Source organism: Leuciscus leuciscus, assembly GCF_965113295.1.
Source record: "Leuciscus leuciscus genome assembly, chromosome: 3".
Taxonomy (NCBI): Eukaryota; Metazoa; Chordata; class Actinopteri; order Cypriniformes; family Leuciscidae; genus Leuciscus; species Leuciscus leuciscus.
Genome location: NC_138727.1, coordinates 61,139,605 through 61,163,043, shown reverse-complemented (window position 1 = coordinate 61,163,043; position 23,439 = coordinate 61,139,605). Strand labels below are relative to the sequence as shown.

The following is a 23,439-nucleotide window of genomic DNA, read 5'->3' as shown; positions in this document are numbered from 1 at the left end:
ATGGGCCACGAAGTGTTGGCAAAATAACACATTAACGGACCGGAGGAAATAATATGGATGTTTTTTCCAGAAAACTAAATAAACAAAATAAATTCAAGCACTTTCAAGGAACTTTATCTATTATGTTCATTTTCAAAAACTTTCCAGGGCCTTGAATTTTTTTTTTTAAATCAGATTCACAAACTTTCAAGGATTTCAAAGACCCATGGGAACCCTGCTTACAACACGTGATACAGCTTTCTCTCAGACACACACAGATCTCTCTGATGTTACTGATATATTAGTTATGATTATATGTGTTTTACACCATATCTGTGTGCACTGTCCACTTCACTCATGCAGAATATTCTGACTTACCAGGTTTAATTTGCAGGATAAGATCTGTGTATTTATCAAGTTTTCCCAGTCCTGTCCTCACAGAACACCGGTATTTGCCTTGATCCTCTGTTCTCAGATCAGTGATGGTGACGGTGAAGATGTGGGTCGTATTGTTATCGGTCAGAGAGAATCTCCTGTCTTTAGCTGGATATCCAGATTGAACAACTTTGTCTTTATTGCATACTGGACACTCTCCTCTGCAGAGATACTTATTCTGCTCTTCATATCTAGACTCATAGGGACAGCGTATTTCAACTTTTCCTCCTTCATAACCAGTGAAAGTCAAGATCTCCTTCATCTCACACGCCAAGACTAAAAACATAAGAGAGAGAAACTCAGCTCAGAGCGAACATGGACCTGATTGAGAACAGGTGCTGTTTTAGAAAGACCCAGAAACACAGAATAAACTCTTACCTGACATGATGAGCAGGAGAAATATGAGAAGTTTATGATCACAGATCTGGATCATTTTCTGCTTTATCTGTGAGCCGCTGGTGGCCTGTGTTATGAAGAGCTCTCTCTCTCTCTCTCTCTCTCTCTCTCTCTCTCTCTCTCTCTCTCTCTCTCTCTCTCTCTCTCTCTCTCTCTCTCTCTCTCTCTCTCTCACTCACTCACTCACACACACACACACACACACACACACACACACACACACACACACACACACACACACACACTCTCTCTTTATCTCTCACTTCCAGTGCGATTGTTGAGCAAGTGTGTGCAGGGTGGTGTGAGTGTTAAAGTGTTAAAGTGGTGTGGTGTGAAAGTTTTTTATTTTCTTCTTTCGGCTGTGATGGATTTTTTATTAATCAACTAAATAATCAACTTTCATTTGTTTTTCTTGCAGGAACGACATTCCTATGCTTTTACAGTTTTTTTCGATTGCTAAACGACAGTGGGCACAACTGGAGTCACATGTGCAAAACTCTACAGTCTGTACAGCAGCAGTTCATGTGGACCAAACTCTAGTTCGTTTTTCATTGCTTGAACACAGTTTTCAAAACTCTACACACTTATCCCATGACTTTAACCACAACCTGCACAACACTGTGGATTTACAGCACTTTGTTCAAATGCTAACACACTGCTGTCAAAACTGTGAACCACACATTCAAACAGAATAGATTTCAGCCTTGTGCCTTTCAAACACTGCTGATGGCATTTCAGCTGAAAGGCTCCCATACACAATAGAAATATATTTGAAATATATTTTTGGAATATATGCAAATATTCGAAATTGGCCCAATAAATATATTTTATATTTAAATATATGTAAATATATGTAAATATATTTCACACTTACTGTAACATCATATATGTTTGTTATATTTCAGAATATATTTCAAAATTATAAATATAAGTGACCAACAATGCAAATATATTTCAATGTATTTGGAATATATGCCATATATTTTTGACACTTTAAAATATATTTCAATATTTTTTTTTTTCTCTATGGGTGGAGGTGGAAAGTGATGGGTCACCACCCACATGACCAAATTTCTCTTTTGGAAGCCATGCGTGCCGGATGTGAGGACACGAGTCCAGAAGACTGCCAGGGATGGATAAGGCACTCCAGAAGGTTCTTCCCCAGGTGCATGGCAAGAGAGAACATTAGATGTGATGTTGATGAAAACCTGTGGCCTGATGCTAGAGAGAGGCAGGATTAGCCCCTCAATTATTTGTTTGAATTACAGTATGCACTTTTAGTTTCTACCTTTTTTTCTCATTACTGTAATTCCGTAAATTATACAGACTATTGAAGCAAACTGCTAATTTTCATTTACCTTAAAGAATTGTTATGTTCTAAAAATTTAAATAAATCATGTGAAAGAATGTCACTCTTTTCTTTGAAGAAAATTTTACTTTGTATGAAGACACTGAAATTGTTCAAACTGTAAAGAAGAAAAGTTTGTATTTTCTGTATTGGTGTTTGATGCTAGTGTTTTTCCTCTCAGTGTGTTCTGAGTGACAGTGTGTGTTATCTCAGTGAGGGTTGTGTATAGTGTTTGGCTGCACTGAGCCTGTTTTGAGCCATGTGTTAAGAGTTGTGTTGCTTGGAATGAGTTTTGCAGGTGATGTGAACTGTTTAGCTCAGGTGACTGTTGGTAGTGCAGACTGTAGTTAGAGTTTTGCACATGTAGCTCCAGTTGTGCTCACTGTCGTTTAGCAATCGGAAAAAACTGTAAATGTTTCCAAACTGTTGTGAAAACGTACTCGGTTACTAACGTAACCTCGATTCTCTCTAGAGAGGGAACGAGTACTGCGTAAGAACTTACGCTTGGGGGAAAGTCTCTTTCCGTGAGATATTGAAGCCAAAAATTATCCTTTAATTTTTATATAATGCAAAACGCGTTGCAGCAGCATACAGACATAGGCGAGGCACCTTTGCGCGCCTATTGGCTGCTCTGCGGCAACTGCAGCAGCCTATCGAGAGAGGCCCTATTGACGCTGTCCAATGGGGGCGCTTCGCGCCCATCTGCATAGCGTCCCGCCGAAATAGGCATGGCCTAGGGCTATAAATATAGCGTCGAGGGGCTGGTTCACTGGTTTTCATCGCCGGAGCGAACCAGAGCGAACTGCAGGCACGGCAAGGATACGCAGTACTCGTTCCCTCTCTAGAGAGAACCGAGGTTACGTTAGTAACCGAGTACGTTCTCTTACGAGAGGTTCTCTCGTACTGCGTAAGAACTTACGCTTGGGGAACACAATGTAAAATGCCGTGCGTGCTTGAGATCCAATACCAAAGTCCCAAGGGCATGTGCCCGGGGCCCATATGGTACATGATCATCAGGGACTCACAGAGAGTCCAGGAAGAGAGGCTAAAGCATCATTCCTGAATAGGTAGCATCCCACCAGGGAGCATTATAATAATAGTGTTCCACGCAGTCAGGGCAAGTTATTGGCCTGATCTGATGAAAAATATGGGTCTTACAGTTGCCCTCAGGGCTGTATGATCGATCCGTGAGCATTGCTCGAACAGTTTCCAGCATCTGAGCCGACCTCGGGGCAGATAGTACTGGCTTATTAGACCGATAACAGCTTAGCTTGCAAAGCGGGAACTTCCAGGTTATAAAACCTGATAAATGTAGACGGGGAGGCCCAGCCTGCCGCCATACAGATATCATGTAGAGAAATCCCACTGGACCAAGCCCACGAAGAGGCCATGCCCCTTGTGGAGTGCGCTCTGACACCTAATGGGCACTGTAGGCCCTTAGAGATGTATGCCAGCGCTATGGCATCCACTATCCATCTGGATAGGGTCTGTTTCGTTACAGCTAGCCCCTTAGAGCGTCCGTAGAATGAAACGAATAGCTGCTCTGTCTGTCTGAAGGCAGACGAGCGAGACACATAAGCTCTTAATGCCCTGACAGGGCAGAGCATAGCGGCGTCCTTCTCTTCCTCAGGGACCGGTAAGGCCGACAGGGAAATGACCTGGGACCTGAACGGTGTGTTGAGGGATTTAGGAACATACCCGTGTCTCGGTTCGAGCCTGACAATTGAGTCATTTGGCCCAAACTCCATACATGTCGCGCTTACTGAAAGCGCTTGTAAGTCCCCCACACGCTTAACTGAAGCGAGAGCCAAAAGAAACGCTGTCTTGAAGGACAAGTGTTTGATATCCACAGATTGGATTGGCTCAAATGGGGCACCTTTCATGGCCTCCAAGACCGTGGAAAGGTCCCATATGGGAACTGAAGGGGGTCTGGGAGGGTTTAACCTCTTTGCTCCTCTTAGGAAGCGAATGACCAGATCGTTCTTCCCGAGTGACTGGCTTAGCGTTGGTTTAACAAACGCTGCTATAGCCGCCACATAGACCTTGAGCGTGGAAGGGGTTCTGCCCTTTTCCCAAAGCTCCGGGCGAGGATGCCAAATCGAGCCCTTGGCCTGGGTGAGGAGGTCTCTCCTCAGAGGTATCGGCCATGGGGCAGAGCTCGCTAGTTGCATCAGAACTGGGAACCAGACCTGTTTTTTCCAGAACGGAGCTACTAGTAGCACCGAGCATCCACTTTCCCTGATCCGCTCTATTACCTGAGGTATGAGCGTAATGGGGGGAAAGGCGTAGAGCGGGCAGTGGGGCCATACGTGGGCCAGCGCGTTCCTGCTCTTGGAGAAGTATATCGGGCAGTGAGCGTTTTCTTGAGACGCAAACAGGTCTACTTCCGCTTTGCCGAACTTCTTCCACAGCAATTGGACTGTCTGTGGGTGTAGGGACCATTCTCCTGCCGGAACGTTGTTCCTGGACAGTCTGTCTGGTCCCAAATTCAAGTGGCCGGGCACATGAACTGCTCTCAGTGAGCGCAAATTGTGCTGGGCCCAAACCAGGAGGTGTTCCGTCAGCCTGTGAAGGATTCGGGATCTGAGGCCTCCCTGGTGATTTATAAAGGCCACCACCGCCATGTTGTCCGAACGGACTAGAACGTGGTGTCCTGCTATCTGGGGATAGAAGCGCCTGAGCGCATTGTCGACTGCCATCATTTCCAAGCAGTTGATGTGTAGGAGCTTTTCTCGTTCTGACCACTGGCCAAAGAACGGTCTGCCCTTGAGCAGCGCTCCCCATCCCGAGGTGGAGGCGTCCGTGGACACCACCTTCACACTCCAGGAAGTCCCCAGGCTTACTCCTGACTGGTACCAGTCGGTCGCCGTCCAAGGTTTCAGAGCTGAAATGCATTTCTGATCGACCTTGAGGCGAAAAAGACCGGAAGTCCACGCTCGGCGCGGCACACGCGCTTGCAGCCAGAACTGAAGTGGGCGCATCCGAAGGAGCCCCAGCCCCCTTTGAAACTGTTTGAGCCGGACCATAGCGCCGCGGCGGAAGCTTTCCGCCATGCGCTGAACGGCCAGTGTGCGTCGTGGCGATAACTGAGCTGTCATTGACAGCGAGTTCAGATCTGTGCCCAGAAAGGATATTTCCTGACTGGGAGACAGAGAGCTCTTCGCCCAATTGACTGTGAGACCTAATTTCTCGAGGTGCTCGAGCAAAATGGTCATGTGTTCTATAAGCTCTGTACGAGACTGAGCCAGAACTAGCCAATCGTCCAAGTAGTTCAAAACTCGCATTCCCCGAATTTTCAGGGGAGCGAGGGCCGCGTCCATGCACTTCGTGAACGTACGGGGTGCTAAAGACAGGCCGAACGGTAGGACTGTATACTGATATGCCTGGCCCTCGAAGGCGAATCTCAAAAATCGCCTGTGACGAGACGCTATTTGTATCTGGAAATACGCGTCTTTCAGATCTATCGACGCAAACCAGTCCCCCTGGCGAACTTGCGAGAGGATCTGTCTGGTCGTGATCATTCTGAACGGGCGCTTTGAAATCGCTTTGTTCAGCCGTCTTAGATCTAAAATGGGTCTGAGACCCCCGTCTTTCTTTGGCACCAGGAAATATCTGCTGTACAGGCCCCCTTCGCTCTGAGCTAGAGATAGGGGTTCTATGGCCCCTTTGCTCAGTAGTTTCGCTATTTCGGCTCGAAGTAGATGAGCTACTTCCGTTTTCACCGTAGTTTCGTCTCGCGCCTCGCAGCAGCGAGGGCGTCGAGCAAACTGTAGCGAATAGCCTCTTTTTATAATGTTCAGCACCCATTCTGACACCCCGGGAAGCTGTGCCCATGCAGTCGCATGAATAGCTAGGGGTTGAATGAAGTCTGTGCTCTGGCCGTGACAGTGTGGCGGCTGAAGAGCTTCTATGTGCTGAAACATAGATGCCGTGTTTGCGGCAGACGAGGCGGGGGGCGCGCTGATGACAGCGGGCAGCCTGCCCGCACTCAACTCTGTTACAGCGGGTAGCTGAGAGGAGGCGAGTGGGCGAGACCCTTCGGGGTTTGACATGTCTGTGAGTGCATGAGGGCGCGCTACAGCGGGCACAGGGGAAGCACTGAACACAACCTGGGTCTGTGACCGTGTGTGTTTTGGTTTCGTTTTTACAGAAACCGGGAGACATGCAGTGTGCAGTGTTTGTGGGCACTAGGCTGTGGGCACATCCACTACATTTAACGCGCAATCGACCTGAGTCGATTTTATGAGCGCGAGCTCTGTGTGAAGAGCTGTGTTTGTGTGTAGGAATGAGCACGTTATAGTGGGCATTTTTTCTACACTCGTAACACCATCGGCCGTGGCCGGAATACCAGAAATTACACTGTTTGAGGGATATATCTGGGTCGCCGTGACAACTATCCAACTATTCCTCCAACTATCATAACTCTTATTGGAAGCTCAATAAGTCATTATTGGAACATGAATTTGTTAAGATGACCATTCGCAGTTTGATTGCACAATACTGGAAAATAGCTCAGTTTAGTAATAACTATTACACCAATTGGGAGTTATTTAAATTTGAAGCTGTGAATATTTCAATTAAAAACATCTCAAACACATTTTCATTATTAAAAATTCAATAATCCATATTCACTTTCCAAAATATTCAACAGGCAATTTTCGGCCCATTTTATTTCGCTTTGCAAATTCGCTTCCACAAATTCAGTGGTTCAAATTCGACAGTAAATTCAACATTGACATCCAGGAACTGCAGGAAAAGCAAGATTGCCGAGCATACTCTCCATCTGCTGTTAGTCAACCTCACCAGCAGGGGGTGCAAATGAAGACCAGCAACAGTTAGAACAAGACATTCATTCATAAAATGAAAATGATTATCTGTGTCAGTATATATGCGGAAAAGATGATTAAGACACAAAAGCTGTGTTTATGTTTCATTCAATAACTTCATTGTTACTTTCCCTGTGTAGCCTACATGTTTATCAGCTTTCTCTACCATGAACGGGATTTTAATTGGTTTCCCTCAATACCTCATACTCAAGGATGCTCCTTCCGTCGGGACAAAACGCTTAACGTAGCTTATGGACTAATACAGTGATATGAAATACCAAACTCGCACCTTATTGGGGATGTAGGCTGTAGGCTACTATATAGGCTACAGGCAAGTGTAACCGATGTTAGGGCCGAGGGACAATTACCACACTCCGGAGGAGCAGACACCAGAGGCAGACAACAGGATGACTTTTAAAGGTAGGTCTTTTATTAATTTAAAAGAATAAAAACAGTGCTGAGAATATTCGTGGCTGGAACCCGGTTGGGGAAGAGGAACTGGGGGGAAATATTCCTCTTCTCTACTGGCTCGTGGGTGGGACAATGGCTTCTTCTCGTCTTTTCGACTCGTCAGAAAGGTGCTTATGGGACAGACAGAAATTTCTTCTCGTTTCCTTGACTCGTCGAAATGTACCTGTAGGACGGACCGAGGCTTCTCGCCTTCAGCTTTCCCCACGGACAGAGCAGGTAAGTATTCGGCTCGTGAAGATGTTCTTAGGACAGCTGATCGAATAACAGCAGCTTCCTCATCTCTTCGGAGGGACAGACAGTGACGGTGCTCAGCCTCGGCTTGGGGACGTGTTCATGGAACAGCCGATCGAATGACAGCAGCTTCCTCACCTCTTCTCTTCGGAGGGACAGACAGTGTCGGTGCTCAGACTCGGCTTGGGGACGTGTTCATGGAACAGCCGATCGAATGACAGCAGCTTCCTCACCTCTTCGGAGGGACAGACAGTGACGGTGCTCAGACTCGGCTTGGGGACGTGTTCATGGAACAGCCGATCGAATGACAGCAGCTTCCTCACCTCTTCTGAGGGACAGACAGTGACGGTGCTCAGACTCGGCTTGGGGACGTGTTCATGGAACAGCCGATCGAATGACAGCAGCTTCCTCACCTCTTCGGAGGGACAGACAGTGACGGTGCTCAGACTCGGCTTGGGGACGTGTTCATGGAACAGCCAATCGAATGACAGCAGCTTCCTCACCTCTTCTGAGGGACAGACAGTGACGGTGCTCAGACTCGGCTTGTGGACGTGTTCATAGAACAGCCGATCGAATGACAGCAGCTTCCTCACCTCTTCTGAGGGACAGACAGTAACGGTGGATCAGGCAATAACAAGTGAGACAGGACTGTGGTAATTTACCCGCCTTTACTCTCGTTCCGTGCGTAACAGAGCGGCGTCGTTGGGAGAGTTCGTGAGACTGGACTTTCGTGGACGTGAGAGACAGTGCTCGTGGAGTGTGGTACTCGGGGTGCGTTGAGCTCTTTCCTCCCACCATACACTCAAGTGGGAACCTGGACACAGCTTTAGGCAGATCAATTTGAAAGAATCTTCACAGTCATAAGTCAATATTCATCCATCAAAGTTTCAGAGGAAACGCAGTCGTTTGATCTCACCACACTTGTGCATAAATCACTCTTATAAATCTTCACACGTGTGCGCTTCACTCTTTCAGACACTGCAAACTCACTTCATCTCCACAGTGATTAATCGACTCGTTTCTCTTCTCTCTGTAGGGTGGATGACTCGAGGAATAATGTTTTCAGAAGATCAGCATGAACACATCAACGATCCTCCCAGCTGTTTCAGTTACTACGCTTCATTCTGTCAACAAGATCACACACACTGCCCGCAAACAAAGGTTAGTTGCACACTGGTGATGGTCAATCTTCAAATGTGGTTTTCTCAACGGGTAATAAATGGAAGGGTGCACTTAACTTTTCCTCGGTGAGTCACTCAACATCCTGCAGTGGTTTTCTCTCTCACTTACTTCATTGCGTTGCTGTCTGTGGTTTCTTCAGAAAACTCACTAAATGGGCATGCCTCGGGGGATCTCACAGTAGAACTCCGATCCGGCATTAAACCTTCAGCCTTCTTATTTCACCACCGTTGTCAGAACACACACTGCTGCCTGCCCGTCCCCCACACTGCTCAAACACTCCGTTTTTTATGCTCCTTTTCCTGAGCACATGCTTCAATGAAGCGCAGCTGATTTGATTCAGCTGGCGCTCGTTATGGCCAACACTCAACAGAGCCAGAATTAGAACCAATGAGGAATCTTTTTGGATTTGCCAGGTTTTCACCCGGTGACACTAGCAGATGGACTCAGAATATATATATATATATATATATATATATATATATATATATATATATATATATATAGTAGCCTATGCCTACGTGTACTGCATTAGCTTAAACTGGGAAGAGTCATAGCACTTGCATATTGTTGTCCTCCTATCGTTAGTTTAACTGTAAATCGCTTTGGATAAAAGCGTCTGCTAAATGACTAAATGTAAAATTGGCTTGACATTGGACATTCGCACATTTAGGGAGTGTCTCTAAAGTTGCATACAACATTGGCATGTACACGTTTCTAACTTCAATAGCAAACTTCAATTTATTTGAATAAATATAAAAAATATAAAGGGTGCGCATTATGCCTGACACTACATGAACACGTTACAGTTGGTTTTATGACTGTAAGTCGTTCTATTCAAATGCTATCGTAGTTAGAAACGTGTATACCAATGTCGTATACACTTTAGAGACGGTCCCTAAATGTGCGAATGTCCAACGTCAAGCCAACTTTATGCCAGTCTATCACTGGGAAACGCTCATGCTAAACTTTGCGCGTTATTCTGAGTCCATCTGCTTGCCAGCGAGTTTGGTCTTTTATATCACTGTAATTAGTACATTAAGCTACGTTAAGCGTTTTATATGTCCAGCAGGGGAATCCTGAAGTATTGAGGGAAACCCTACTAGCCTGCATGCAGAGGTGGAGAGTCCAGGGGTCAGAAAGTAAAAGTCCTGCCATATATTTATTCCACCCATGAACTCACACAGCAAACACTCCAGTGTTAAATGAACTCTCCTGTGAGTTTATTTGGCTCCAGACTCAAGAGTGTTAAAGTTAATGAGATAATTAAGTGATTGATTGAGTGATGATTGAGCATTATTGAAAACACCTGATGTTAACAAGCAAAATTACTGAAGGAGAAAATCTCTTTTTTAAGTTACCATTATGGTGATCAGTGTTTGCTTTAGTTGGGCTCTTGACCCTTAAACTAATAACTTTAGATTTTGTTTGGCTGTTGTATCTGGGTTATAACTCTCAGATGAACAAAAAAACAAACGTTGATCAGGTGGTGTTGGTTATGTTTTGACATAATCATAATTTGACCTGAATCACAAAACTCATTTAGAGAGTTAAGTTTACCTTGATGATTATAGCTGCCTGTGATTCTAATATTATGCCATGTTAATCATTTTCAATGTGATCGGAAAGATTTCTTGAAAGTTGTTCTGATCAAAAGACTTTGAAAAATTATATTATTTGGACACACTGACACCAAGAATCAGCCTGTGATTCTCAACAATGGTGACAATAATAAAGCATGTTGCAGTGCATTCTGGGTGCCACCAATCAAAACTCATCCATGGCTCCCATCATGCATTGCGGTATGAATAAATTATGATCTGAATTGTCTTGTTTTCCTAATTGAATATTCTTTTTGTCACCATTGTTGAGATTCATACACTGAATCTTGATGTCTGTGTGTGCCTTAAAGAAAGATTTTCTTTTTCTTTATCAGAACAACTTTTAAGAAATAATTTGAATTATATTGAAAAATCTGGATCTTAATCTGTAGAATAACTGTGATGTTGTAATGACCAATATACATTTAAGTCAGAGATTAGGCTCTAAATGAGTTCAGTGATTCAGATCAAATTATGATTATGTTAAAATATAACCAACACCACCTGATCAACTTTTCTTTTTGTTCATCTGACTGTAATAACTCAGATCAACAGCCAAACAAAATCTAAAGATAATCATTTGAAGGTCAACTGCCCAACTAAATCGAACACTAATCTCCATAACGGTGTCTAAAATTTGGATTTTTCTCCTTCAGTAATTCTGCTTGTTAACATCAGGTGTTTTCAATAATGCTCAATCATCACTCAATCAATCACTTAATTAGCTCATTAACTTTAACACTCTTGAGTCTGGATCCAAATAAACTCCCAGGAGAGTTCCACCTCTGCCTGCATGCAGCACATCGCCACAATATAAAGTTAAGGCAACTAAACAACCATGAGAAATATGTCAACCTCAAAAAATGTAGCATTGGATCTCCGCATCGGGGAATAACATTACAATAACAACACTCGTTCATGGTAGAGAAAGATGCATGTAGGCTACACAGGAAAAGTAACCGTGAAGACACTGAATTTAACATAAAACCGCTGTCATAATAATCACAAATACACTTACATTACTGTAAATGAGTTTTATGAATGAATGGCTTGCTCTAACTGTTGCTGGTCTTTTTTTTTATTATTCATTCAAGAATTATTTTACAAAAGTGCAAACACGCATCTCTTAGAAATTTCCAAAAATGTATACATTAAACAAGTAAAATCATTCTTGCACAATCATTGCACCCCCTGCTGGTGAAGTCGACTAACAGCAGATGGAGAGTATGCTCGGTAATCTACTGCTTTTCCTGCAGTTCCTGGATGTCAATGTTGAATTTACTGTCTAATTTGAACCACTGAATTTGTGGAAGCGAATTTCCTGTGGAAATCTAATGAAAGCCTGTGGAAGCAGGCTTTCATTAGATCTAGACAAAGATGGTTGGAAAAAGGTGAACAGAATTCGGCATATTTCTTTCAATAAGAAAAATTCCATGCAAAAACAAATACAATTTTGCATTTGAATATTAATGACACGATAACACATGATTCAAATGTGATTGCAGATTACTGTTCAACCTTTTATAGCACTCTTTATAAATCAGGATTTAATTAAATTTATTCCTCTGTTTTTATAGATAGTCTTACTAATTCGAAAACTATAAATGAAGATCAAAAAGAACATTGTGATAGTTCTATAAAAGAAGTCCTTCAAGCTATTACAGAGCTTAAATTTAATAAATCCACTGGTGTAGATGGTTTAAACTCTGAATTCTATAAAACCTTTTCAGAAGAACTTGCTCCTTTTCTTAAATCCTTTCCTTGCTCCTTTTAAATCTTTTCTTACAGTCTATTGAGTATGGTAAACTCCTGAATTTAAACAAGTGTGAATTAATGTCTCTTAAAAACAATAATCTTCTGTCAATTTGTAATATTCCCATTACAGATGAAATCACATATTTAGGTATTAAGATTGTAAAGAATGAAGAGGAATGATGTAAACTTAATTTTTCACCAGTCATTGACAACAAAATAAATAAATAAATAAATAAATAAATAAATAAATAAATCAGTGGTTAATGAGAGACCTATCCTTGAGGGGGAGAGTACTGATCACAAAGGCAGAGGGCATCTCGAGACTTACATATGCAGCGCTCTCATTAGCAGTTAATGATAATACTTGTAAAAGTATTGATAAAATGCTGTTTAACTTCTGGAAAAATAAAACCCATTACATAAAAAAATCTGTGGTTATGAACTCAACTGAAAATGGAGGCCTGAACTTCTTAGATTTTACCACCCTTAATCACACCTTCAAAGTTAAATGGATTAAGCAATTCCTTAAAAAAACACCATCTATCTGGAATATTACACCTCACTTCATCTTTTCCCAAGTTGGTGGTCTCCAATTTCTACAGTATTACCCGGCTTCCTTTAAAACTGTCCAACTTTCATAAACAAATGCTTCTTTCCTGGAATTTAATCTATAAACACAATTTCTCTCCGAACAGATGTTTTATCTGGAATAATAAGCACATTCTGTATAAATCTAAATCTTTATTTCTTATGAATTGGTTTTGTAATGATATAATTTTTGTTAGACAACTGTATAACAATGAAGGTCTTATGTTGACCTACTCTGAATTCCTTTCTAAATATAATATTCCAGTTACTCCAAGGAGAACAACCTCATTCTGAACACGAACAAGACCAAGGAAATGATTGTGGATTTTTGCAAGAAGGGCACTGAGGCAAGACTGGATCTGTCTGCGACCAATTTTTTACCAAGATTCAACAAGATATTACAAAACTCAGGAGTTTTTGCTTTAAAACAGTTTACGTGCTAAACTGGGCCTAATTTTAAGAATGTAAAAGCTGTTAGTGTAAAACTAGGAGTTAGATCTCAGATCTGAGAGTGTTAAAAGTTAAAAGAAGTTAAAAAATGATGTTAGAGGACTTCTTTTTAGGGACTAGAGCCCATGACAGTGAAGATCCTTTTCCGTGTTTGTTAGTTCAACCAAATGTTAAAGAGTATTCAGGGTGTTTCTTTCAACAAAAAAGTTTTCATCTTTTGATTTTTTTTTCATGTGTGGTGAAAGATTTGTATAAAATGTGTGTGCTCATTCTCAACAAAAAGACACTTGATAAGAGAGTCGATACCCTTTGGCGTTCTGTTTTAAAAGTAGGTGATGAGGCGAGACCTGAATGGAGAGTTTTGTACAAGCCACCATTATCAAAAAGAACAGGGGACTTGCAGTGGAGAATCCTTCATGGGGCGGTGAATATTGAAGAGAATTCTTTCAGGTTGTCCATTTGTTCTCAAAAAGAGACTGTTTCATGCTTTTATGCAATGCCTCAGACTTAAACCTTTGTTTGTAATGGTGAAAGAATGGTGTAATAATGTAATTTTTTGTCCAGAAACGTTTATTTTTGGCTTGTTGTGAAAGCGTGTTATGCTTCAATTGTTAAATGTTATTCTTGGGCAGGCTAAAATGGTGATCTACATGAGTAGAAAGATCAAAATAAAAGGAAAAAGAACCAAAAAGCGATGATGATGTTATTGTTGGTTTTGAGTCTTTACTTAGAGCAATAATTTTGATTGATTTTAGATTTAACAAAGCTATGTGTGATCTTGCTACTTTTGATTTGAAATTGTGTAGTTGTGATGTTTTGTGTACAATTGTTGATGATGAATAATTTTTTTTTTGTTTCTAATTTAATTTTGTAAGTTTAAACAAATAACTAATTGTGTCATTTTGTAAATAAAGTGTTTTTTTTTCAAAATCTCTCTCTCTCTCTCACACACACACACACACACACATTTGCTCCTCCTCTCTATGAAATACAGTGTCTGCAACCCCCTCTATTGACATCTTTATTGAATAAGTTCAGTCCAACACATTTATTCATTTAGCAATTAGCGGACACGTGTATATTCTAGATCTTCAAAGAGATTTAGGGCAGTTTAGAAAACACAAACATGTCAGAATAAGAAGAACTATTTTTCATCAGTTCACCAACACTGATCATCATAACTAGAGACAATATGCACCATTCAAAAGTATTGTACTGGTTTAACCTGAATATTTAACCACTTGGTGTCAGTATGATCTAATAATGACAGTAGTGTCCATAATGAGAGGACAGGCATTTTCAAATATTCAATACAATATTATAACATTGTCTACCAAAAATGTATATTTATACATTCAGTTGTTCTGGCAAATATGACTCTTGTGTCAAATATTGCCCTTTTGACCCTTGTTGAGTCAATTTGCATACTTTCTATTCACATAGTGATTGTCAGAAAAAAACCGATGGTTTCAAAATTAATCATTACTTTAAATAATCTTAATGCTGTGCTCTTTAACGGCCATTAAACCCACATTTGGTCTTAAATTGATTAATTTGAATGACATCATTCATATAAACATATAGACTTTTATGCCAACAGAGTTTATATGACTGTAGCAGACGATTGGTGAATAAAACAAAAAGGATGGTTAAAAAATCCCAAATAATTGGAAAAATACAGCATACAACATATCAAACTGCATACATGAGTCAAATTAATGAGGAAAGAATTGGGAGATTATGATGGGTGTCTTCAGGATTCGGTGTTTTGAGCCAGTGTGTAGAAATCACTGTCAGAGGGGCTTGTGGGTAAATTTGTTGTGGCGTAAACTGTGTTTAAACCAATGGACACCTGAGTAGAGTCCTGAATCGCTTCATAATAAGGAGAATTGACTTCCTGAAAGGGAAATATTAATTATATTTTATAACATGATATGTAATTGGAAAAATTTTTAATGACTTTTGCACTTGGACACAATGGTTTTACATAGTTTTGGCAATAATGCATAGCAGAAATCTTGGGAACAGAGAAAGACTGTGTGAAGAATGAAACATTACCTCATCGCCGTCTCTTGTGTTCCTCGGATCCGATGAGACTGAAGCTGTGGATGGACCAAATTATTAAAACATGACAGTGAACATTCAACAGAAGATGAAACATTTCAGCATCACATTTGGTTTCAGTTCATAAAACCAGAGCATTTGTGTTTGTACCTTCTGTCTTTTTCCATCTGCACTTGAACAACACCAAACTCAGTCCTACAGCTAACAACAGAATCAAACACGAACACACCGTACTGACGATGTAGAGATCTGAAAAATACACACATGACAGTAAAAACTGAGATTTGATCCTGCTTTTACATGCTATAGGAAAGTTCCCACTTCCAACTTCTTCAGTCATGATTATGAGCTTGTCGCGCTCAAGTGCTTTGTTGACGGAATAAATAGGGATGTCATACAGTACATGCTATTTTCGATGTGCATAAAACATCATATACACTTCAAATGATCGTTCAGTTATGTAAATATGCACTACTTCAATGACGTAAGACAAGGCGATGTAGCTGTTGTGGGAGACACTAATAAAGAATATCATTCAGAGCAGCAGTCGTTCTCCTCTGCGCCATGTTTGAAGTTTATCTCACGCCCAGCTCGGGAACTCTGGTATCAAAATCAACTATATCGTTTTTCTAGTAGTAAATTCGACTTGGTAGGGCATTCATGTCCAATTTCCGACTAGGAAGCTCGTGTTTACGATAATTCAGATAGCACATTATAGTTGGGGTAAGCGATATTTGAAAAACGCTGCTTGAAAGTTGGTCAGACCGACACAACCAGACACAACAACAAACGTGTGTAGCCAATCAGCATTAGGGGGCGTATGACGGTAATGAGGGAGATTTGATTTGAAGACTGTAGAAAGAGAGATGGCTGAGAGACATTACAAAAGAGAAAAGTTCATAAGAATATCACTGGAAAATGAGGGGATATGATCAGGAAACAGCTTTAGGGCCCTCGTTAACATTAGAAAACCCAGACAGCAACATTGTGTCGGCCCTGTTCCGGCCCACATCCAGTACGTGTGGAAACAACGTGTACCAGATGTGGGCCGGATCTGAGCCAACACAATGTTGCTGTCTGGGAAGCTTTCCAGCGCTGGAGACAGTTAAGCGGGAAGGCCTGAAAACAGAGGTTGCTTTGAATCGCTCCACACACGAGTAACACTGGGTTTGAGTGTCATATGTGTCTGGAGCTGCTGTGCTGTTGGAAACTAAAATCCAACCCTTGTTTGTATTTACTCTTGTGTATGTATGTAAATTTTTTGTGCTTTTCTTGTCATTCGTTCAGCGAAGCATTATTTTGTTGCGCTTCTGCTACGATAAATAGACATCCACACTTGCATTGCGTGTTTAACAGAGGCCAGATAGTGAGAGTTGTGCAGGCTGACGACTGCTAGAGAATGCGGTGTTTACTGTTTAGCGTCCTTGTTAGTGAACATACGGAGGCGGAGCAATGAAGAGAGGGGTGTGTTTGTTTGGGTTGATTTCAAATATCAATAATGTTCAGTAACGACTTATAGAAATAACATACCCCACCTTTAAGGCAGCATGAGATACAAGAGAAAGCTCAAGATGGGCGGTGCGGTCCGACATACAGTGACATGGATGACGGCGAATGTTAGGAAAATATCCTCGCACTGACCAATCAAAATCAGAGGAGGCAGGCTTAGACTCTTAATAAAATACTCAAAAATGGTAAAGCACTTTATCAGCAAATCACTTCCACTTTGCTGTTCTGAACTGTCATTAATCCAAATGCAGAATTAAGGCAATTGCACACTGAGTCCGAAATTCGCATCCGAAATTTTCGCACGTTAAAAAAAAAACGTGCGAAAAACTCATGCTCATGTTATGTCAATTATGCAATCACGCTTGCACACTGTCTACGAAACATTCGTCCGTAATAAAAAAATTCGGATCGGGTTCCATTATCTGCGTTTTTCGCATCCACAGCCAGTATTTTGAGAGGTTTTTTGACAATTCAGAGCCACCGTACAAGCGAACGACAAAATCCAGAATGACGTCTGACAAGGTGATACACTTCGTCTCGCAGCACAAGTACTGTATGAAAAACAAAATGCGGATTACAAAGACACTGAATAAAATATAACCTGTAGCCTATACAGCTGTTCTGTCTGCCCAGCGCTTCTGCCGGCCGCATGTGTGTGTGTGTGTCCGTCCATATAGACATGCCAGTCTCTGTTCAGGATCGATTGGTTCACGGAAATTGGTGGTCTTCTTTTTAATATGTGGCTCCAGTATCGCTAGCAAAGCATCAAACTGTTCTCCAAGCATCAAACTCCTTGATAAGGAGGTGAAACTCTCCTTCCTCTCGGCGCAATCTCAGGATTGGATGGACCCAATATTTCTTAAAAAGAGAAAAAGAAAGAGGGCAACAAAATCATCCTCACTGCTTGACGAATACATTTAGTATTTTTTGCGTTTTTTTCCGCAAAGGTTTAATAAATACGCATCGGACTCAGTGTGCAAGGTTTCTGTGCGTGACGAATTTTAAGGCTGACGAACACGAAAAAACGCATACGAAAATTTCGGACTCAGTGTGCAATGGCCTTTATTCTGTGATATTCTGAGGTATATATTTATGTTAATGAACTCACCAATCTGGACTGAAGCATCTGTTTGTTCTTGATTTTCCATTGTCGCCCACATACAGACGATAGGTCAGGCATTAAAATGACATTGTTTAACTGACATTACATGTACATTTAATGTGTAATTTGTTGCTAATTGTTTCTCACCTGAAACATGAAGCTGAATCTCTGTGAGAAGGGGAATGTAGAGAGGAATGTGGAAAGGATTGTTGGTGTATATCCCACAGAAATACACCCCGGCATCACCTCTTCCCACACTAGCAATAGTCACAGTGAAAACGTGTTCCTGTTCGTTTACATTCAGAGAAAACCTCCCACTGGTGAACGAACTTCCAAATGCATTTATAATAGACTCTAATGATCCATTCTGCACTTTGAACAATTGCTTGCCACGATCTTTATATTCTTCTGGATATTTGCAGTGAATGACAGCAGTTCCTCCTAAATAAGCAGTCTGTTCCTCTGATCTCCCACAACACGACTCTGAAGACAAGTGTAACAAATCCTGTTACTGTAAAATTAAAGCTACAATATGCAAGAATTTTTTGCCACTAGAGGGCGCTACATTCCAAACAACAACAACAACGGCGTAGCTTGATGACGATGTGAAGGAGCGTGGAATGATGGGAACTGTCGTTTTAAACTCCACCGTGGATGTAAATCAGTCAGACGGGAATCGAAAAATCATGTTCATGGATGAGGCTAAGTTCTTTTTTTATAATGACATGCTTTTTGTGGCGAGGGGGGCGTGGTTCAGCGCGGTCTGTAATGGGAGAGAGAAGAGACGAGCAAGTAGGTCAAGTGCAAATGACGAACACCTGTGTCTTATTGCCGTGATCCGCGTGGAGAGACCGCTTTTAAGCCGCGCGCTGGAACGAGAGAGAGACTGGAGAGAAAATTGGACGCAGAGAAAGAAAACCGGTGGATCCGAGCTCTCATTTTTGAACTGTTTTGTGCCGTCGCGGTTGCCACAGTGAATGCGCGTTGTGCACGACTTTTGTTTGTTTTGCTTTATTTTAATAAAGTACGAGTCCCAGTCACGCCGACCCCGTCTTCTTCCTTCCTGACTCTTGAACCTCATCACACTTTTATTTCATTAAAATGAATTAACCGCAAGAAAAGTAAGGTTTAATACTAAATTGGTTATCATAGATGTTACTGTGTCGAATTCATTGTTGTGATAACGCTGCGCAGTTTTACGTGTTCTAAACAATTGTTGTAAAATTTAACATACCCACATCATTTGCCCAAAATACTGATTGATCTTTATGAAAACACAGGGCTCTACACTTACTTTTTGAACAAGGAGCACTGGTGCGCCTAAATAAAAAAAATTAGGAGCACAGACAAATATTTGGGGGCACAGTCATTTTTGTTGTATAAGTTTATCATTATAGTTTTATTATTAGAATTATTCAACAATTAAATTTACAATGCTCATTGTAAGGTTAAGAACATCAGACCAAAACTTTCAAACAAAAGATTTTCATTTAATTCTATTTTATCGTCATGTAGATTTCATTTATCATTGTATGTAGGCCTATGTATGTTTCACATTTTATCTGAAATGAAGATCATGTCTGAGTCACTTGGCCAAGCTTTGTAGCCTGGTCGTCTTGACCTCTTTCCAGCAGACAGCCAATTTTCAGCACATTTTGTAGGATCAAACAGTTCCAGGTAGGGCCCCTCTGTGCTGAACCGAATTAGTAGGGCCCTATAAAATCCGTTTTATTTGTTCCCAAATTCCGTTTTATTTTTTCCCAAATTCCGTTTTTTCCGTTTTAATTTTTGCAAATTCTGTTTTTTCTGTTTTAATTTTTGGGAATTCAGTTTTTTTTTTTTTTACCCTTTACTGTAATTTTAGTCGTAAAAAGAGTGTTTTTAATGTTAATGATTAAAATGTACACAAATAAAATAGGAATGACCCTAAATGTATTGAGGTAACAAACAAAATTCTCATTTTAAGAGATGTTAAATGTGGTTTGGTTTGTTAACATTAGTGAATGTATTAGGCTAACTAACATGAACCTACATTTGTTACTGTATTTATTCATCTTTGTTAATCTTAGTTAACCCTAACCCTGTATTTTTAATGTTACTTCACACAGTGCATTAAGCTAACTAAAGTTAACAAATACAACTTTTCATTTAAATAATGTAGGCTACTAAATGGTGAAATTAACATTAATAAAGATTAATAAATGCTGTAGAAGTGCAGTTTATTAATAGTTAATGTTAACTGATCTAGTTAACTAGAGATTAATAAATGGAACCTTATTGTAAAGTGTTACCGATTTTGTTATACACCGAACCGATTCAGTGTTGGACAGATCAGTTGTTTTAACCATTCATTAAAGTGAATCGGTTCAAATGAGTCATTAGTTCGTGAATCGGACGTATCATTAGCAGACTTGTACGCGTTGTGTGATTATCTCGGCAGTTTTAGGACATCGCACAAGATTTGTCAACACAGAAAACATTTCATCATTGGATAGGTTTTGTTTAGTTTATTGAAAGTGTTTTTTACGTCAGCTGAATGGGCGGAACGCTTTTCAGAGAAGGAAAGGTAAAAATGTTTTTTTTTTTTGCACAATTCACACACAGCGGTAGCCTAATTCAGGAAAAAAAAAATCCAAATGCTCCACGTGAAACCTCGTTCTTCCGATCTTTTACCATTGTGTAAATTCTCAATTGATTTAGATTAATAAGCGCGAGGGAGTGAGAGAGAGAGCAAGACAGTTTGAAGACGTGCGCGCGACCGGGCCTCTCTCTCTGCTCGTTCTTTCAGTAGGCTAATATGCGATTTTCCTCAGACATACGTTTTTCTCCCACACAAAAACAGAATTTTATTCCAAATATGTAAAATTCCGCGTTGACACTAAAGATTCCGGGTTAATTTGCCAATTCCGCGATTGCGGAAATTATAGGGCCCTAAAATAGTTTGTGTGTGGGCACTAGTTTTTTTTTTAAAAAATTTATGAGGCTACAGACTAGCTACTGAAGATTTAGGCCTAAATGACTGATCTCCCGGTAATATAGTGTCCTACTCTGCCCCTCCTCATGATGGTGTATGTGCAGCTGTTTCTATAGAAAAATGCTGTGTCACTCGCACGAGTGCGCCCAAATATTTTTTCACGTTCGCACGCCGAAATATTTACTCGCATGTGCGAGTGAAATGGGCGCACTGTAGAGCCCTGAAACACATGCTATATTTATTTACATGGCCATAAACACCAGACGTGATAAACAATGTCAATAAACTAATCACAAATCTAAAGCAATAATACTTCCCTTACATAAACATAACTGTTACCGAATGCTACATTTGGAAAATATAAAATTAAGCATGCTTTGTCGACAGAACCAGCTGCAATCGGTAAAGAATAATTGTGTTCCATAACGACTGCAAGAAACAAGCTAACGTTTGTTGCTTGATAGACGCTACTTCTACAACTTCCACATTTGTCCGGGACTCCACGCAGTACGAGCGGAAACCGAGGGTAACGCGAATATGACGCAATTGACTGGCGACTCCCAGCTCCCCCCTGCTCTAACGCCCCGTTTCCTTGGTTAAAATCGCACTTTTCTCACGATTTAAAAATAGTTGGAAACATTTGGGATATTGTAAGTAATCAACTTAACAAAATATATAACACTGGCCTTGAGATTATGGGATATTTTAATGCAAAATTCTTACATATTGTACCTTTAAGTCTCAGGAATAAACGTAAGATGTTAAACCTGAAGCCCTGACAGAGGAAATGAGTAACGTGATAAATAAATATTCATTCTTACCTTGTTTCACATTGAAATCCACCTTCTTAATGGTTTGACTGCCGGCTTGACATCTGTACGTCCCGCTGTCGGTTACGGTCAGGTTTCTAATGAGCACACTGATCAAGCCCAGAGATTTATCCTCAGTCATAGAGAATCTCTCTTCTGGGATCCATAAATCACTCTTTACTTCTGTCATGGTTGTACATTCACTGCCAGACACTTTGCAAAAGCTTTTTGCACTTTCTTTTGTTTTTTCATTATTAGTTAAATATACACAATTGAAGATGACACTTCCTCCTGTGATGCCAGTCTCGGCGTCAGCAGCATCACCCATGTGACCTGTCAATCATATTCAGTTCCTCTTTTAAGAGCCTTACAATCTCAGACTAACAAAAATGTAAAAATTCACAAATAAAAACAGGCAAAACACATAATAGCACAATGCTTGATAAGATTGCCAGATGGAGGTCAGAAGTGACCGCTGGGAAACCGCTGAATAAGTTTTGAGGATGATTTATTTGTGCCACATGGTGGAAGTCCCACAATAAATGTGCAATAAAAAAATAAAAATAAACTGTTCAATATTTCAACAAGATCAGCTATAGGACATAATACACCACAACACTCTGGGATAGCAAACACACAATACACAATAAACTGAAACGCTACACAGATCTGTGTAAACATGACAGACCATGTTAACATGACATCAGTGTATGTGCATGTGTGATATGTGTGTGTGCTCAGTCCATGTGTAGTCACAGGCTTACACGTGACAATACTCATGATTTAATATCAGGTGAGTAAATAGTTACAGGCTGAAATACTGTAATTAAAAACGTCTGACCTTTAATCAGGCAGAGAGTGAAGAAGAGAAAGAAGAGGAAGGTCTTCATAATCACGAATGATACAACTGTGAATCCGCTTGTATTGTTCATCAGTCAGAGACACTGCGAGTTCTTCCTCTGCGTCTGATTTTGTATTTTTATCTTGTGCTCTTAAAGAGTTTTTTATAAAACAAACAGCTCCACCTCTTCCTTTTCCTTCTTGCTAAACTCTTCTGACTCACTGTGATGAAACACGTCCTGCTGTCACTGACACACAGACACTTAAACCAAAGACCATATTTCTGTTATTTTGTCTTGTGAGCAGGTTTGAAAGCCTCTTTGAAAACACACACAGTGTTGCCAGTTATTCACTGTTAAAGATTCATTACAGTAACCAGCTGGCAACAGTGCTGCCAGTATTGTAAAAAAGCATGGTAAGGTCTAACAGTGTAGAGACTTGCAGATGAGCAAACACTCTAAAAAATACATCTTGCAGATGTAAATGGAGACATCATACAGACGTCTCCGAGATGTACTTGTGCTATCAGGGTACTGACGCGGTCTGGAACTGCATTAAAAATAAAGTTCATCCACTCTTTCCTAATGTTAGGATCAGAAGGAAGGCAACTAAATTAAAACTCGAGTTAACTCATTTCATTTGCCGAAATCGACTACCTTAAATTGGACAACTGCAATTTAAATGTCTCATATTTGAAATGTGCTTATATTGTGAGCATATTATCTCTCTGAACTTATTTCATTTGAGTCCAATGAAAAATATCTTAAATAAAGAGATTTCCACTGGACCAGCAACTACACAGTCACGACCTGTTAAATAAAGCAACACGCAGCATATCATCAATCATCACTGAAGCACAGGCTCTACTCTTCTGCACAATGG

The 23,439-nt window shown here is 40.7% G+C and overlaps 3 protein-coding genes across 4 annotated transcripts in view; all 3 read right to left on the bottom strand.

Annotated features, from left to right (window-relative positions):
- LOC309493671 (adhesion G protein-coupled receptor L3-like) overlaps window positions 1-1,056 on the bottom strand; it is a 73,419-nt gene extending 72,363 nt beyond the window's left edge. The window contains exons 1-2 of the mRNA XM_082162861.1: window positions 793-1,056; window positions 358-690 (exon numbers count right to left, since the gene is read on the bottom strand). Coding sequence (XP_082018987.1) covers window positions 358-690; window positions 793-847 — 388 coding nt within the window. The 5' untranslated portion in view covers window positions 848-1,056. The remainder of the gene's footprint in view (window positions 1-357; window positions 691-792) is intronic.
- The window catches only part of LOC309493647 (uncharacterized protein), a 379,124-nt gene that overhangs the window by 44,358 nt on the left and 311,327 nt on the right, over window positions 1-23,439 (bottom strand). The window lies entirely within an intron of this gene.
- LOC309493768 (polymeric immunoglobulin receptor) lies at window positions 14,268-22,772 on the bottom strand. Of its 2 annotated transcripts, XM_082163005.1 has the most exons (7): window positions 22,559-22,771; window positions 21,730-22,050; window positions 18,082-18,417; window positions 17,941-17,967; window positions 15,474-15,572; window positions 15,318-15,361; window positions 14,268-15,156 (listed from the first exon to the last, which is right to left on the bottom strand). In XM_082163005.1, the coding sequence occupies exons 1-7, from the start codon at window positions 22,647-22,649 to the stop codon at window positions 15,013-15,015; spliced, it is 1,062 nt and encodes a 353-aa protein (XP_082019131.1). In that variant the 5' UTR covers window positions 22,650-22,771; the 3' UTR covers window positions 14,268-15,012. The 2 variants fall into 2 exon arrangements, with proteins under 2 accessions (XP_082019131.1, XP_082019132.1); XM_082163006.1 differs by lacking the exon at window positions 17,941-17,967 and having other exon boundaries at window positions 22,559-22,772.